This window comes from Engystomops pustulosus, chromosome 1 (assembly GCF_040894005.1).
Source record: "Engystomops pustulosus chromosome 1, aEngPut4.maternal, whole genome shotgun sequence".
In the NCBI taxonomy this organism is placed as follows: Eukaryota; Metazoa; Chordata; class Amphibia; order Anura; family Leptodactylidae; genus Engystomops; species Engystomops pustulosus.
Genome location: NC_092411.1, coordinates 14,417,013 through 14,436,503, shown reverse-complemented (window position 1 = coordinate 14,436,503; position 19,491 = coordinate 14,417,013). Strand labels below are relative to the sequence as shown.

The following is a 19,491-nucleotide window of genomic DNA, read 5'->3' as shown; positions in this document are numbered from 1 at the left end:
GCTGGTATTTTTGATCCCCCCCCCCTTCCCATTGAGGCTGGTATTTTTGATCCCCCCCCCTTCCCATTGAGGCTGGTATTTTTGATCCCCCCCCCCTTCCCATTGAGGCTGGTATTTTTGATCCCCCCCCCTTCCCATTGAGGCTGGTATTTTTGAATCTTGCCCCCTAACGTAGCTGGTATTTTCGGGTCACATATTCAGTATTCTCGGATTAAGCTTTAAAGCTTTGGGTCTTTATAAGGGTCTTGTGTAGATGAAGGTGTAGCCCTTTTTGTAGCCCTTGGCTACTAATAAAGTTTACCATGGTATGTAAAATACCCTAATAGGGTCACCAATACTGCACTTACCCTGGTAAACTTTCTCAGGACATGTGACCTGCTGGCAACAGCACCTAGGACCTCCTGCAATGACCTGTATTCTGTAGACCTGTATGCTGCAGACTCCCAGAGGAGGAAATCCTCAGGATCGTGCCTGTACCGTTTACCCACAAGAACAGCAGCAGGAGACCGGCTTTTATCAAAGCCTAGCTACTAGGACCAATTGAAACATCATCTTATCCTGCAAAAAACAAGCCCTAAAATGCTCTATTTAGAAAACAAATTAGTTTTTTTCTTTAAAAAGTGTCTCATTTACATTTCTGCTACAGTAATAGAACATAAGAAAACACATTTAATATTTAATATCGCATAAAACCTACAGAATAACTAACACATTCTTTTGTATTGTAGGATAAACATTTTGATGAAATAACCAAGTGGTGGAATAGACTTTATATTTCATTTCTCCAGCAAAGAAGGGCACATTTACTAAGAGCAGTGCAGTCTGTACTATGTGCAGTTACCTGGGTAGTGTGCAGGGGGCGCCAGTTCTCCATGAATCTGGCGCCCTCTGTAATGCCATAACAGAGTGCACCTGTAACAAGTGGTGTGCAACAAAGGTCTGTCGGAATCTGCATGATAAATCTGGCGCACGGTCCGACTGAGCACCGGGACCCCCCTCCAGTGCAGAAATTTGTGCTGCCTGAAGACTAGTGCAGCTGCGTCACAAAAGGATCGCATGCGACACAAATGTGGGGGAGACATTTCTTACATATCTGTGCAAGCAGTTTTCAAGTCCAACACAAAAGTGGAGCACGGCCCTTAGTAAATGTGCCCCATTATGTTTACCCAAAAAATGAAGCTATTGGAAAATACAACTCTTACTGTAAAAAACAAGCCCTCCCATACATCATTTCTAAGGCAAAAATGTAAACAAAGTTGAGGCTTGTGGAAGCAGTACAAGGAGTGAAGGTAAGTTTTATGAGAAACCTAAGTGGACAGAATTTTAGGAGACATTACTGACATAGATGAAGGGATCATTAAGGATCATCACTATAGGAAGCCCCCGCGCTATATGACCCAGGGTCATGGTCCGGGTCTAGGCCAGACAATAGCAGCAGTAGATGTGTGGAGGATGCAGCACCTACTACAGTCAGTCGATGCTGCAGGGTTCAGCGGCGAGATCCAAGCCGGATAATTTACCTCTTGAGAAAACCTACAAGTCTAGCGCTAAGTACAGCTGTAGGGCATTGTGCACACGCGGAGCCTCTCCGGGCCATCTCCTGGATCCCATCGATCCGCACATACATATGTACAACCCGCAATTGTGTCATTCCTGGAGTAATCTCTCCAGAAAAGAGCATCAATTACACCAGAGAGGAGCCGGCGGGGTATAGGGGCTCCGACATAGGAGAAAAACCTATAATAACACTACAGTACACTGCGGGCTATAGAATAATACACTATACTACTCCATACATTACACTGCACTATAATACACTATAATCTCCATACTACTCCATACATCACACTGCACTATAATACACTATAATCTCCATACTACAATACACTATACTATACTCCTCTACACATTACACTGCATCATAATACACTATAATCTCCATACTACAATACACTATACTATACTCCTCTACACATTACACTGCATTATAATACACTATACACTCCATACATCACACTACACTATACTACTCCATACATCACACTACACTATAATACACTATACTACTCCATACATTACACTGCACTATAATACACTATAATCTCCATACTACAATACACTATACTATACTCCTCTACACATTACACTGCATCATAATACACTATACACTCCATACTACAATACACTATACTATACTCCTCTACACATTACACTGCATTATAATACACTATACACTCCATACATCACACTACACTATACTACTCCATACATCACACTACACTATGATACACTATACTACTCCATACATTACACTGCACTATAATACACTATACTACTCCATACATTACACTGCATTATAATACACTATAATCTCCATACTACAATACACTATACTATACTCCTCTACACATTACACTGCATTATAATACACTATACACTCCATACATCACACTACACTATGATACACTATACTACTCCATACATTACACTGCACTATAATACACTATACTACTCCATACATTACACTGCACTATAATACACTATACACTCCATACTACAATACACTATACTATACTCCTCTACACATTACACTCCATACATCACACTACACTATAATACACTATACTACTCCATACATTACACTCCATTATAATACACTATACACTTCATACTACAATACACTATACTATACTACTCCATACATTACACTCCATTATAATACACTATACACTTCATACTACAATACACTATACTATACTACTCCATACATCACACTACACTATAATACACCATACTATCCATACTACAATACACTATACTACTCCATACATTACACTCCATTATAATGCACTATACACTCTATACATCACACTACACTATAATAAACTATACACTCCATACTACAATACACTATACTATACTCCTCTACACATTACACTGCATTATAATACACTATACACTCCATACATCACACTACACTATACTACTCCATACATCACACTACACTATGATACACTATACTACTCCATACATTACACTGCACTATAATACACTATACTACTCCATACATTACACTGCATTATAATACACTATAATCTCCATACTACAATACACTATACTATACTCCTCTACACATTACACTGCATTATAATACACTATACACTCCATACATCACACTACACTATGATACACTATACTACTCCATACATTACACTGCACTATAATACACTATACTACTCCATACATTACACTGCACTATAATACACTATACACTCCATACTACAATACACTATACTATACTCCTCTACACATTACACTCCATACATCACACTACACTATAATACACTATACTACTCCATACATTACACTCCATTATAATACACTATACACTTCATACTACAATACACTATACTATACTACTCCATACATTACACTCCATTATAATACACTATACACTTCATACTACAATACACTATACTATACTACTCCATACATCACACTACACTATAATACACCATACTATCCATACTACAATACACTATACTACTCCATACATTACACTCCATTATAATGCACTATACACTCTATACATCACACTACACTATAATAAACTATACACTCCATACTACAATACACTATACTATACTCCTCTACACATTACACTGCATTATAATACACTATACACTCCATACTACAATACACTATAATACTCCATACATTACACTGCACTATAATACACTATACACTCCATACTACAATACACTATACTATACTACTCCATAGATTACACTCCATTATAATACACTATACACTCCATACTACAATACACTATACTATACTACTCCATACATCACACTGCACTATAATACACCATACTATGCATACTACATCACATACATCACACTACACTATAATACACTATACTATTACATACATCACACTAAACTAATACATTATACTCTCCATATCACATAACACTATACTCCTCCATACACCATACTACACTATAATACACTACATTATACTACAATACACTCTCCATACTACAGTATACTATACTATATTACCACATACATCACACTACACTGTCTTATGCTATACTATAGTATGCTTTATTACTCCACTACATAATTGCATGATTTATATTAAATTATATCATCATATCTTTATTAATCCATGTTATTACATGCTTTATTACACCATATATACTACTATATATATACTACTGCCCTGTATTAATCTATTCCATTCCATATTCAGTACACTAGATTATGTCACAGATAACACTACACTACAATAACTTCATATTACACACCTCAGCTGCTGCAGAACCTCATACATACACACCCCAGCTGCTGCAGAATCTCATAAATACACACCTCAGCTCCTCTAGAGAATCATAATACACACTTCGCCTTCTACAGTACCTCTTCATACACACCCTTAGCTGCTGCAGAATCTCGTAATACATATCTCAGCTGCTGCAGAACCTCATAATACACACCTCAGCTGCTGCAGAACCTCATAATACACACCTCATCTGCTGCAGAGCCTTATTATACAAGCCACAGCTATTGCAGAACATCATAACACACACCTCAGCTGCTGCAGAACCTCATTATACACACCTAAGTAACTCCAGAACATCATATATACACACCGCAGCTGCTGCAGAACCTCATAATACACACCTCAGCTGCTGCAGGACCTCATAATTTAACCCAACCTACCAACAGTATATAACAGAGGAGCTATACTCTACTTCCGTGCCCCTCAGGAGGAGACACGATGGGGGATTGCCCCCCCCCCCCCCTTATCATGATCTCAGGTGCTATGAAGGGAATCCCTAATCCCTGCTATGAGATGCTGGCGCTGCATGGGTGACATCTTCCCTCCTCGCTGGCTGTGAAGAATAAGTGTGCGCGGCAGATAAAACGACTGCTGAAAGCTGCAGATAAGATAAGAATTGGCGGCTTCATATAATAGCGGCTCCATGCTGGGCCCGGCGCCCGCTCTCTCTGGTCACCGCGCCTACCCTCTGGCACAAGACGCAAAAATACAGAAAATGGCTTTTATTCCCTGTTGTTCCCGGGGTGTTGTGCTCGGAGCGTGAATCTTCACGGATATTCCTGTCATCCGAGGGATTTTGGAGAGTATATTCTGTAGCTTGCTACAATGTGACTGTATATTGCGGTATTTTCTATTTTATCTAGGGTTCAGGTAGTTCTCCGGATGGACGGTATCATTACTAAATAGTGAAGAGGCCGGTGTGGCTCTAGGACCACTATTAGCCCAGCTGCAGACGTGGAGCCACCAATATCTCCAAATACGGTTCTGGTGTCATATTAAAGATATGAATCCCATCTTTCAGATTTCAACAGGTTTGTAGTTATGGGAGTTACAGAACTAGAGATACAGACTCTTATAGACAATGTGAGCTGCAGATAAAAATCCAATCCCCACCTTTTTTCTATCTTTGCTTCTGTAGCATCTAGAACCAAAAGCCTGGTGCAATCAGAAAGATGAGATTTATTATCTTTGATATGACACCAGAAGAATTTTTTTTTAGGTGCTACAGGACTGAACGTAGGGGTTTCAGAAGTGACGCTTTCTTTGCCGCCTCTAAACTTGACTCGTCTAATGTAAAAGTATGTCTCTGCTCATGTGCATACGACTTTGGAGGAGATTTCACATAAAAAAAGCTAATTCTAGAAAGGACATTTCATACCCCATCTTAAGGGACTAATAGTTTAGCAGTATAAATGTTGTGACAGGTTTCCCTTTAATTAAAAAATGTCTGAAGCTCCTAAGAAAACCTATATTTTCCATGGTAACAGACTACAAACTCCCGTGTAGTCTGATCCTACAGTCTCCCATTTCTACCCTTTTTTTTTTTTTAATTTAAATGTAACAAGAATCAGGCTACAGATTGATAGAAAAAGAAAAAAAGTTTTTTTCAGCTCACCAGTAAATTCAGGTATGTAGGGCTGATCGTGGCTGCACGGACACCTGGGCTGGGGAGCCAGAAGGGAACAGCAAACAAGAGAAAAGTAGTCCAGCTTCCAACGATAGGCAAAAATAAGTATAAAAATCCACTTTATTTAGAAAAATATCATACTAAAAACATCAATGGACGTCCATGAGAAGAGAAAAACTGACGCGTTTCGAGCGAAAAAACGCCCTTAGTCGTAGCCATGTATGATATTTTTCTAAATAAAGTGGATTTTTATACTTATTTTTGCCTATCGTTGGAAGCTGGACTACTTTTCTCTTGTTTGCTACAGATTGATGACAGTGTAAATCCAGGATAAGGTTTGTTGAAAAACTAGATTTATTTTTTTCTTTTCTGTTTTACTCAAATCTGTTGCCGGGTCCATATTTATTCTTCTAACACGTCTAAAAACTGCTAAAACAGATATACATAACCCTTCCCTCCTTTAAAACATATTTTCAAGAAGTGAACACTTTGTATATTGCGATAATGCCTTGAAGCACAATTGTGGGCACCTCGTGCGATTTTGCTTAAAAAAAAAAAAATATGTATTTTTTTGTAAAGTTCAGCCAATCACGATATGTTGAGTTTATTTCTCTAATTTTTTCACAGTAAGTATACAGGCGGTCCACTACTTGAGGACACCCTACTTACAGATGACCCCTAGTTACAGACGGACCCCTCTGCCCCCTGTGACCTCTGGTGACCTCTCTGGATGTTACTATAGTCCCAGACTGTAATGATCAGCTGTAAGGTGTCTGTAATGAAGCTTTATTGATAATCCTTGGTCCAATTACAGCAAAAAAATTTGAGACTCCAAAAAAATTTTTTGTCTGGATCTACAAATATAATATATACAGTTTCAACTTACATACAAATTCAACTTAAGAACAAACCTACGGAACCTATCTTGTATGTAACCCGGGGACTGCCTGTATTGCTAAATGTAGGGATGTGAGCCCCAATGGACGCCGCTCTATACTAGGCCCATGCTATGGTAAATGTATGATGCTGGTTTGGAAATCAAACAAAAGACCTGCCGGGTCCATGACTGCGAGCGACAACCTGAAGAGAGGAGAGAATTGACTTATTACAGTCTCCCGTCTTCTCCTTTATGGTATATAAATTGCTCAATGAGTGCCGTGTAGTGAATGGATCCATGATCACCGGGTGCCCCCTGCGTGGCGGGGCTGCTGGGTATGAGTGGACGCAGATCAGCACGGCGTGCGCCTAATGGAAGCCCCAGTTACAGCAGAACAAGAGAGGAATGACCCTAAAACTACACGTTCTATACATTTTTACGTACAAATTTATTTTTTAACAGATTTAAAGAGCAAAAATTATTTGAAAAACTGCCTACAAAAAAAAGGTAGAGCAAATGTTTTTTTTTTTTTTTTGTAAATCCTTTTTTCTAAAATATTGTTTTGAACAAATTTTCCTTTGAACAAAAAACGAAAAAAAAATTTCATTATACAAAAATTGAATTGTGCACATATAAAAAATGTTAAAAATGTGCTATAGAAAAAAGGTTCAAAATTAAGAAATTCTTTTTTTTTTCCGAAAATTTGTGAAAAAATAAAAAAAAGGAAAAAAAAAAAGTGTAAAAATACTACGAAAGTATTTATAAAAGAAAATGTAAAAAGCCATCACTTAACCGTGAAAAAAATGAAAAAAATTATTTTGCATAAAAAACAAAAAAAACCTATGTACAATAATAAAAAAAAAAATAGCTATACAGGCGGTCCCCTACTTAAGGACACCCGACTTACAGACAACCCATAGTTACAGACGGACCCCTCTGCCCACTGTGACCTCTGGTGACCTCTCTGGATGTTACTATGGTCCCAGACTGCAATGATCAGCTGTAAGATGTCTGTAATGAAGCTTTATTGATAATTCTTGGTCCAATTACAGCAAAAATTTTGAAACTCCAATTGTCACTGGGGCAAAAGAAAAAAATTTGTCTAGAACTTCCATTATAAAATATACAGTTTCGACTTACATACAAATTCAACTTAAGAACAAACCTCCAGACCCTATCTTGTATGTAACCCGGGGACTGCCTGTATATGTTGTCCTTAAAGGGGTTTTCCCACAAAACAAGTTAGGTCCTATCCACAGGATAGGCCCTACCTTGCTGATCGGTGGGGTCTTCGGTTTGATGTACCCCAGTCGGACCCCTCTTGCTCCCTGAGATGAGCTGAGCAGCAGGACGCGCATGTCCAGATGATTGGGGTTTGCCTGATCTGTGGGGGTCTCATCACTGAAACCCCTCCCCGATAATCAATTTAGGCCCTATCCTGTGGATAGGGCCCAACTTGTTTCATGGGAAAACCCCTTTAAGCCTTATTTGTTAAAGGGAAATGGTCAGAAGATTTTACCCAATTACACCCCCGGCTCAGGTATGGATATGAAATGTTCTTTCTAGAATTCCCTCTTTTATGTCAAATCTCAACGCTTTCCCTATAGAAAAAATTTACCCCAAAGTCAGGTGACAATGAGATGAGTCACATTTGCCTGAAATGAGTCAAATGTAGAGGCTAGATAGTGATAGTCACTACAGAAGCCCCTATTTTTAGATCTTTAGCGCCTCGAAACACGATGCTGGTGTCATATTAAAGTTATAAATCTTATCTTTCCTATCATCTACAGTAAGGAAAATATGACTCCTTTCTGCCCACTTGGAGGAGATAATTTTTTATAGGTAAACAAATGAGATTTCACACAAAAGAGGGAATTCTATAAAGGACATTACTTTTATACTCTATGGTTGGGGGCTGGTAGTTTGATGGGGTAATATTTGGGTGCCGGTTTCCTGGGGGTCAGGGTTGAAATGACTATTACTTCAGAATCCAGCAGCTGATGGATCCGGCTGATATCTAGATATAAAAGATTTTATTGCATTGACTTACTTGGCGAGTTGTTTTTCGGCGTCGGCGCAGAGCTCCAGGAGTCCCATTAAAACGGCGGATACGTCCATATACGGTTCCCACACGGTGAAGCCTCGTCCAATCAGATCGATAGCCGTCCTGCGGATGGTGCTGTGAGGGGGCAGCTTCGGGCTGGGGGGCTGCAGCAGCAGGAAAGTCAAGGCCTTGCCTGTGATATAAAGAAGGAGTTATCACATGGAGGAGAGAGAAGGTTTTTACAAGATTTAACATCGGCTTAAACGGCCGCGCGTTAAAAAAAACCCCAGAAAACCGCCGACCTCAGCAGAAAACGCAGGGGCCGGTGCGCGGCATCAGCTAAAGTGAGTAAAACTTAATGGAGAGGAAAATTGTTTGACAGACAAATCATTGCATAGGACGCTTGATGTGAAGGGGACACTAAGAGGAGGAAAGGTGAGAGGGAAGACGCGAGCGCCGAGGATCAATAACTACAGCGCAAGCGCTAATCACCAGCAGCTATTAGGACCTGGTACAAAGCAACGTACACATCCCATTTATGTGGCTCATCTACCTCTGTAGAGGAGGGGTAATGGCTCTCATTGTGGAGATTCAACCAGTGTAGCAATGCCTGCTGGGAAACCGTACACAAAATAACTCTCCTCCAGAAAAAAAAGGAATCTGTCGCCATATTGGGGCTTATATACAGTGATAATGACCTTTGCTGGATTATAGGTGGCAGTAGAGAGGCAGTTTTCTTCTCACAGCTAATTTGCATACCTAGCTGCTGTGAATCACTAAATCCCTTCCCCTCTCCGTAGACTTCTATGTAGGCAAATTTTGCCAGCAGGGGGAACACCCTGAATTTGACCAATGTTCACACGTGAAAGTTTTCTTTCACTTATTACAGAGAACCAAATACTCTGCATGTATATAAATTTAAAAAATAACTTGCTGACAGCCACCACTAGAGGGAGCTCTTTGAAGACTGTTTATATATTCACCACAACAGTAACTCTGTACGCACCCCCTTCACTGGAAGGAAGTTAGACAGCATGTAATCATGTAAACTACCCCAATACAGGAGATTTGGGGTTTATTAAAAGCAAAATACAAAGTACTGTAGGCTAAAAGCACAGTATTTTTTTTAAAACAAACAATAACATAATAAAACAATTTTCTAAAAAAATTTTTCCCGGGTCAGATATAAAAGACCTCATTCACATTCATACTGCGTATGGTTGTCAATGTTGCAGGATAGAAATAACATGAAGGAAAAAAAAAAAAAAACTTCACTACAATCTCCAAATGTGAACATGGCCCCAAAAAGCATACCCCATTAAAAAAAAGCATATTAACTTTTGCAGCAACAATTAGTCCAGTATATAGTGTAAATGAGTATATATATATACATACAGTTAGGGCCAGAAATATTTGGACAGTGACACAATTTTGGCGAGTTGGGCTCTGCATGCCACCACATGGGATTTGAAATGAAACCCCTATAACAGAATTCAAGTGCAGATTGTAACGTTTGATTTGAAGGGTTGAACAAAAATATCTGATAGAAAATGTAGGAATTGTACACAATTCTTTACAAACACTCCACATTTTAGGAGCTCAAAAGTAATTGGACAAATAAACATAACCCAAACAAAATATTTTTATTTTCAATATTTTGTTGCGAATCCTTTGGAGGCAATCACTGCCTTAAGTCTGGAACCCATGGACATCACCAAACGCTGGGTTTCCTCCTTCTTAATGCTTTGCCAGGCCTTTACAGCCGCAGCCTTCAGGTCTTGCTTGTTTGTGGGTCTTTCCATCTTAAGTCTGGATTTGAGCCGGTAAAATGCATGCTCAATTGGATTAAGATCTGGTGATTGACTTGGCCATTGCAGAATGTTCCACTTTTTTGCACTCATGAACTCCTGGGTAGCTTTGGCTGTATGCTTGGGGTCATTGTCCATCTGTACTATGAAGCGCCGTCCGATCAACTTTGCAGCATTTGGCTGAATCTGGGCTGAAAGTGTATCCCGGTCCACTTCAGAATTCATCCGGCTACTCTTGTCTGCTGTTATGTCATCAATAAACACAAGTGACCCAGTGCCATTGAAATCCATGCATGCCCATGCCATCACGTTTCTTCCCATCATTCTGGTACAGGTTGATCTTTGTCTCATCTGTCCATAGAATACTTTTCCAGAACTGAGCTGGCTTCTTGAGGTGTTTTTCGGCAAATTTAACTCTGGCCTGTCTATTTTTGGAATTGATGAATGGTTTGCATCTAGATGTGAACCCTTTGTATTTACTTTCATGGAGTCTTCTCTTTACTGTTGACTTAGAGCAGTGGTTCTCAACCTTTCTAATGCTGTGACCCCGTAATACAGTTCCTCATGCTGTGGTGACCCCAAACCAAGCAACTCGCAGTAAAAACACAGTGAAATTGCGGCTCTGATGGCTATAGGCGACCCCCGGCTTTGGTCGTTCGACCCCCGCTGGGGTCCCGACCCACAGGTTGAGAACCACTGACTTAGAGACAGATACACCTCCGTCACTGAGAGTGTTCTGGACTTCACTGAGAGGGTTCTGGACTTCACTGAGAGTGCTCTGGACTTCACTGAGAATGTTCTGGACTTCACTGAGAATGTTCTGGACTTCACTGAGAATGTTCTGGACTTCAGTTGATGTTGTGACCGGGTTCTTCTTCACCAAAGAAAGTATGCGGCGATCATCCACCACTGTTGTCATCTGTGGACGCCCAGGCCTTTTTGAGTTCCCAAGCTCACCAGTCAATTCCTTTTTTTCTCAGAATGTACCCGACTGTTGAGTTTGCTACTCCAAGCATGTCTGCTATCTCTCTGATGGATTTTTTCTTTTTTTTTCAACCTCAGGATGTTCTGCTTCACCTCAATTGAGAGTTCCTTTGCCCGCATGTTGTCTGGTCACAGCAACAGCTTCCAAATGCAAAACCGCACACCTGGAATCAACCCCAGACCTTTTAACTACTTCATTGATTACAGGTTAACGAGGGAGACGCCTTCAGAGTTAATTGCAGCCCTTAGAGTCCATTGTCCAATTACTGTTGGTCCCTTGAAAAAGAGGAGGCTATGCATTACAGAGCTATGATTCCTAAACCCTTTCTCCGATTTGGATGTGGAAACTCTCCTATTGCAGCTGGGAGTGTGCACTTTCAGCCCATATTATATATAGAATTGTATTTCTGAACATGGTTTTGTAAACAGCTAAAATAACAAAACTTGTGTCACTGTCCAAATATTTCTGGCCCTAACTGTATATGAGTAAATCAGTGTATAATGTAAATGTATATAGTGTAAATGACACAATGATGTAATTGCCATGTCCTAATAGCTCTTCTCTCTGCAGTCCTGTGAATTTGCAGTCCTCTCTGTACTGCTAAGCGGAGACCTAGCTGCTGCTACTCACTGCTCCCCCTCCCCTCTCCATAGACTTCTATGTAATCTGAAACCTAAGGGAGCGTCTGTCTTGCTGCTAGAAAGATGAAATTCAGTAGAGAGTGAATTGCAGATTAGGAGGGGGAGATGAAAAGAGCTAAAATGGAAGGACTCGGATCTCAAAAAATATATTACCAAGTATCTTGAAGTTACAATGACTACTCATCGGTGCAACATTGAAACGTTACTCAATGTTTAAAACTCTACACTCACCAATGCAGATGTTGTACTAGAGGACCCATCTGTACCCTATATAAGACAAGTTTTATTCAGGGGCAGAGGACCCGTCACTATAGATGAGCGGACCCGATGGCCTGGTTCTGAACCAGACATATTGCCGGATTGGTGCCTGAACAGCCAATCCGGCAGATTGAAGCCCCTAGTACCTAGCCATGGGTATGATTGGTCACGGGGTGTTGCCCTGGCCAATCATAGCCATGAACAATTGCTAGACGCGTTCATTTTCCAGATTGGGTTGGCTCATCTGTACCAGTCTCAAAAAGCAGGACCCGAGTGCGAGTCCTAAAACGCACCTATTACACCTTCACCCCTGGAACGAGAGACAATTAGACCATAACCCAATATTCTCCATACAGAGGAGCCCACACACACATAAAAAAGCACAAGGGATTCATTGATTTTTGGTGCAATGTACAACGTATTGATGAGACGATCTGTAAGGGAATCGTAAAATGTATAGGAACCACACGTAGGACATTATTTATTGTCAACCTTGCGCTGAATGAGTTCATGGCTCGTCTATGACATCTTTTATGGAGTCAATAAATCCAAAATGGAGCCTTTCTGCGGTCACGTCTACTGCCGGACACGTGAGCCCTGACTCATACATGGAGAGGAGACAATGGTGGAGCCCAGGGCTTCAGTAGCTGCGTATATTCTTCACCTCTCAATTATGATGTATGTGAGACCCTACATGGGTCATAGGATCCATGTCTGGGAGGGAAACTGGAAGGAGCAACGTAATGGACATGTCCCGACCCTGTTCTTCCAGGATCCTTGCATCAGTAATTCGAGGAGGTTATGAAGACCATAATGAAGAGTCCTGTGTGATGGTGTGGACCCGCTGTGCCAACCCACGGTTCTGATTTAGGTCTACTCCAAAGGGCACTGTCTAAGTTGTCTCCTTTTAACAAAACCAGGATCTGGACTTTGCTACAGGAAACCCACCAGAACACTGCTTCATAGAGAGTCTCTGTTCAACGACGGCTGCCCTAGGTGGTTCAAGATGCAGGTAGATGGCACCAAAGGGTCAGACAGGGACATAGCCAGAAACCAGCCAAGGTCAGTGCAGATGCAGAATAGCTGTCACAAGGTTTCACCCCACTAAACTACTACCCCCCTCAGTTCGGGTAAAATCTCACCTATTTACCTATAAAAAAAAAATATCCCCCAAAAATTAGGCAAATATGAGATGAGTCAAGTTTAGTGGTTGCAATGTCACTTCAGAACCCCCCCCCCTATCTTATGTTGTATAGAACATAGAAACTTTCTATTTGTGTCATATTAAAGAGAAGGATTGCATCTTTCAGATCACATGGTTTTGTAAGCTACAGAACCGATTATACTTGCATCTAAAGACATAATTGGAAACGTAAGCTACAGGTAACAATCCAGTTCCTGACGTTTTTTTTTTTTAACTCCCTGTATGTCCAATTTTATAGCTTACAGAAGCTTAAGACAGATGTGATTAGGAATATGAGGTTCCTATCTTTAGTATGACACAAAAAGCATTTTTCTAGGTGCTATAGAACAGGTACTAAAGGCTTACGAAGTGACACCCCCTTGTAACCGCTAAACTTGACTCGCTTCATGTGAAGATTTGATGAGAAGAGTCATATTTACCTGAATTTGGGGGAATTTTTTTTTTATAGGTAAACAAATGAAATTTCACATAAAAGAGGGGGTTCTAGAAAGGACATTTCATCCCCTACCAGAGGGGGGTGGTAGCTTAGTGCAGTAAAACCTTGTAGCAGGTTAAGGAACTCTTTGCTCAGACACCTTCTAATAGGGGAAGGTGCCTTAAATAACACAGATATAAAGGAGACCTCAAGGTTTACAACTTCTGCCGGCCACAGCTAATTGCCACTTCGCTGCCAAATACAGGCAGTCCCCGGGTTACCTACAAGATAGGGTCCATAGGTTTGCTCTTAAGTTGAATTTGTATGTAAGTCGGAACTGTATATTTTATAATTGTAGATCCAGACAAAAAATTTTTTTGCCCCAGTGACAATTGGATTTTCAAAATTTTTTGCTGTAATTGGACCAAGGATTATACCAATATTATATTATATTGGACCAATAAATCTTCATTACAGACACCTTACAGATGATCATTGCAGTCTGGGACTATAGTAACATCCAGAGAGGTCACCAGAGGTCACAGGGGGCAGAGGGGCCCGTCTGTAACTAGGGGTCATCTGTAAGTCGGGTGTACTTAAGTAGGGTACATCCCCCATTATGGTATAATTCGGTATCCCAGTAGCGGCACTGAAGGCCTTGTTTGAACCTATAATTATATAAATTTTCTATGTCATATATTTTTATGCATGGTTATCCAACGATAAACTATATTTCACCTTTTATAAGAAGCCTATCTAAAGTTCTTGGGCCCAAAACAAGACCTAACCCCTTGCCCATCCAAGGGGCCCTCAGAACCAGGTCTACTGTAGGATCTCCTCACCACTAGGTCTTCTATTTTGGCGCACAGACAATTACCCGCCATTTAGTTGCTTCCGAATGAACAGGGGTAACGCGATACAACCAAATAACAATAACTAAGACGAGATAAGGCTCTGCCAAGACGGCGATGAAGGAGTTACCGGCGCTCCTCAGGCTTCCCGAGGTTAAAAATACATGGATTTTAGTGCGGAGCAGCTGAGGTTCCCCATTAGGTTGACTCCATCTATAATATGCGCCTCTTGTCTTTGTACTCTCTTATTATCCGCTCTGCAGTCGGAGAAGAGGACACTCGGGTCACTCGCTCAAGACATTTTATATTCAGGACTTCGGCAGAGGTCAAAGGAGATGCTTAGAGAAATCTCAGGACGGCCTCGCTTGGCATTTACAAGAAGCCTTGAAGGTTATTCCTCGGGAAACCGCTCCAAAGCTCCGTCCGCAACTTCTGCTGTTCAATACACGAGATGGAAATCTGCCGGGATTTTATAACATTTTCCTTGGTTCTAAGCAACCATTGAGAAAAATATCTACGTGCTCCATAGATTTCACGCTCAAGGCGGGGATTATTAGCAAGGTCACCGCCGGCCAGCGAGTCGAATTAAAGATTCCTGCGCTATTCCCCGGGGATCGGAAGCGTACGGAGCATCGTGGTGCAATGTTTACATGTGATCTAACACTTAGAACTAATGATATCACCGGAGCAGAATCATACAAGACACAGATCAAGGAAGACACAGGTCTAATACGATGCACATACACCATCCCGGACAAGACCAGCATGCACTGCTCTGACGCCACCACACAATGGACAAAGTGGGAAGGAATTTGTGCGGACTTTGGTCTCACTCTTTCCAGTCATAGGCTACATTCACACTGCCGTATGGGAGACGTATATACAGCCGGAGTATATACGGCTGATATACGTCCCCCATAGACGGCAATGGGCGCCCGGCGCCCTAAGGGAGCGGTACGGTGCGGCACACATGCTGCTCCGTACCCCGGAAAAAGATAGGACATGTCCTATCTTTGTCCGTAGTACGGTGCCGTGCGCCATAACTTCCTATGGAGAGGGGCGGGGGTGAGCTGCACTCACCTCCTCCTCCTCTCCCGTGCACTGCCGTTACCTGCTACGGTACGGTGGGCAACGGCAGTGTGAATGTAGCCATAGTCTCATATGCAAGTTTAGTGAGATCATTATGAGATTTCAATTTGAAAAAATGATGAATTTAAAACCCACATGCAACTTTGTCATACGACTTTTGTCCTTAAAGGGGTTATTCCCATTTTGCCAAATTAATGTTATTGTTTGTATTATAAAAAAGTATACAGTTTTCCGATATACTTTCTGCATCAAACCATCACAGTTTTCTATACCTCTGCTTGCTGTCATTCTATAGGAAGCTTCATTGTTTATTTCCAGTGAACAGAAATCTGACCATGGTCACACAGGTGCACGGCTTGTTAGTATCATAGAGAGTAATCGGTCCTGAGTGATATAACGAGCCGCGCACCTGTGTGACCATGGTCAGATCTCTGTCCACTGGAAGTAAACATAAAAGCTTTCTATAGCAGAACAGCAAGCAGAGATCTAGAAATCCATGAGGAAATAACACAGAAAGTATATTGGAAAATTGTAGAACTTTTCATTACTCAAACATTAACATTTATTTGCTGAAAAGGGAACAGCCCTTTAAAGGAAATTTAATACCAGGATGAAGGAAAGTAAACCAAGCATACATACATGCTGGTGTGAACCCTCTCTTCTTTTATTTTGTTATTCCCTTATGCCACTCCATGGAATGAGAGCAAAGGACTCTTCTAGCCAGTAGCCTCTGATGTCCCTGGATACCTGCTTGTCCCCGGCGTGCTGCCTCCATGATTTCAGTGATGTTGGAACCGCTATGCGCATGCGCTCTGCGTAGACTAATATCTATGCAGAGTGAAGGAGCAGAAGCTCTGGCTTCAGAGCCGTCAGGACGCCGGTATACGAGTGCATTGTGCATAGATAAGAGTCTGTGCACGTGCATAGGGGTGCCTAGGATGCCCAATCATGGGCGCAGAGGGACGAACAGGTAGGCTTATGGGGAGAGAGCAAAGGCTACTCCACGCCCCAGTAGCCTCTCCAGAAATTAGCATATTAGTAAGATGGCCTGCAGTTTAGTGTAGATAGTAGTTCAGTTTTGTAAAAGCAAGGGAAAAGAAGAACAGATTCTGTGAGGCGGCATTCACCAGCATGTAAGTGTACTTGGTTTCTAATCCTTGATTCTGGCGGGAGATTTCCTTTAACAAATTTTGATTTTAAAACCTTCATACAACTTTGGTTTAAAAAAAAATAAAAAAATTAAAGGATACGCAACAAGGATGCATGACGATTGGAAACTCGAAATTTGGAAAGAACAAAATATACACAACAAAGCTGCATGAAGGCTTAATTTACAAAAATAACTAAGAATCATAGATCCATAACAAAAAATATATCCAGGTCTTTAACTCCAACTTTGGTAAATAAAAAAAAAAAAAAAAAGATACATAATATGCCAAGTATGTGTGTATGTGTGGTTTTTATTGGTACCAAATTTTGAGATGAAAACCTTCATACAACTTTTACGTGTTACAACTTTATTGATTTTTACTTTTTTTTTTTTTTTTGAGATAACACATATATAAAGCAATTACCCACACTGTGTCTTCAATTTTGTGTTCGACACCTTCATGCAATATGATTGCATATTTTAAAGTCTTAAAAAACGTTTCCAATAATTTGGTGAGAATAACAGACACACAACAAAACAACATGAATGTTACAGACACAAAATATGGGGGAGGGGGGAGATACAACAAAGTTGCATGTAGGTTTTTAACGAAGGTTGTAAAGAATGAAGGACAGCCAATGAAAAATTGAGAAGGCTGCATCAAGGTTGTGTATGACATTGTAATGTGTGATTAGTACTTGAGTGATTAAAATTAACTGCCTCCTGTTGTAATGATGTGCATGCAACATTCTCAACAAAGTTGCAGGCAGCTGAATTTTTGGAGAAGCAAAATTTTTCACATATTGGCAATTGGGTGGAGCTGTGCTGTCTGCTCCAGCCCGTGACCACCCATCTGTCAGTAGAGAGCCTGAGTTTTATTACCCGATATGCTAAATAGGCTTTCTACCATCAGATGGGTGGAGCTGGGCTGGAGACGACAGATTAGCTTCACCCACCTGACAGTGAGATTTAATAAATAATGGCAGCGATTACATGGTAATGGGGAGAGCTAGAGGGAAAATTCCAACCATGCCGGCACCTATTAAAGGATGCAAACAGTTGATGAAAGTGGTGAAAACTCCTCCTTAACTGACCTTTTCCATTAGCTGTAGCTATAGGAGGGCTTGTTTTTTGCAGGATCTATTGTATTTTCTATAGTCATACTTTAATTACATGTATGGATAAAGTAGAAAAATATATATTTTTTTTTTTTTGCTGTGAAGTGTATATAACACAAACTTTATTCAGTTGGTCACACAACTAGAGATACACCAAAAATAGAATGTTTTTCCTCTGAAAAAGTTTTATAAAAATGTTTGTTCGCCCCTATTTTCTAACAGCCAAAATGTTAAAATGTTCTGACAGTAGACATGTGTTGGGACTTTTTTCTGTGTGACCAACTGTTTTATTTGGTCTGCCAAAATTTTATCAGTTTTTACTACTTCTGGGTAGGGTACGAAAAAAAAAAAACTAACAATAATTTTTTTTTTTTTTTAAATAGTATTACAGTATAGGACAAATAATGTAATATTTTATGAGTTGTGCATATATTGGTTGAACCTATAGCAATGGTCTTCCATGCAGAAAATTTTACAACAGTAGTCAATGGGCACCAATGCGTTGGACGTGAATCTTAGATGTAATGTAAATGGAGTCTTAACAACGCATTGTATAAATTATTTTACCATAGAAATCAGTGCACTATGTATATGTATGGTTATCCAGTGGTATATGTTGAAATCTTTCACTTTAGTATTCATCAACCCTGATATATAACCAGTGTCGGACTGGCCCACCAGAGCATCAGAGAATCCTCCGGTGGGCCCCAGGTTCTAACAATGGGCCAAAAAGATCTTTATTTAGAAGTATGGAGTAATCACTGGATATTATGATCTATTTCATATAGAGCTTTTCCGATTTTATAGATTATTTAGAACTTTTTGATGATACATCCTACATGATATGATTTTTTATGGTATCATATGGTTGAAGGGTGGCCCCTCAAGATCACCACCTCTGGTAGACCCAACACATGCCAGTCCGAAACTGTATATAACAACAAACCTGATGTGAACAGAGTCTTATGATTGAAAATACCCAACGCTGCGGCCCTCCTCTACAGACACACACAGATCTTTCTGTACCCTGCCTGCAAAATCAATACCGTCAAGACAAGCGGGAGACAATGAATA

General features: G+C 40.5%; 1 protein-coding gene across 4 annotated transcripts in view; it reads right to left on the bottom strand.

Annotated features, from left to right (window-relative positions):
• Positions 1 to 19,491, bottom strand: part of WDR7 (WD repeat domain 7) — a 243,334-nt gene that overhangs the window by 85,514 nt on the left and 138,329 nt on the right. For all 4 annotated transcript variants that reach the window (XM_072133732.1, XM_072133739.1, XM_072133747.1 and 1 more), the window contains one exon: positions 8,905 to 9,091. In XM_072133732.1, the coding sequence (XP_071989833.1) occupies positions 8,905 to 9,091 (187 nt within the window). The remainder of the gene's footprint in view (positions 1 to 8,904; positions 9,092 to 19,491) is intronic.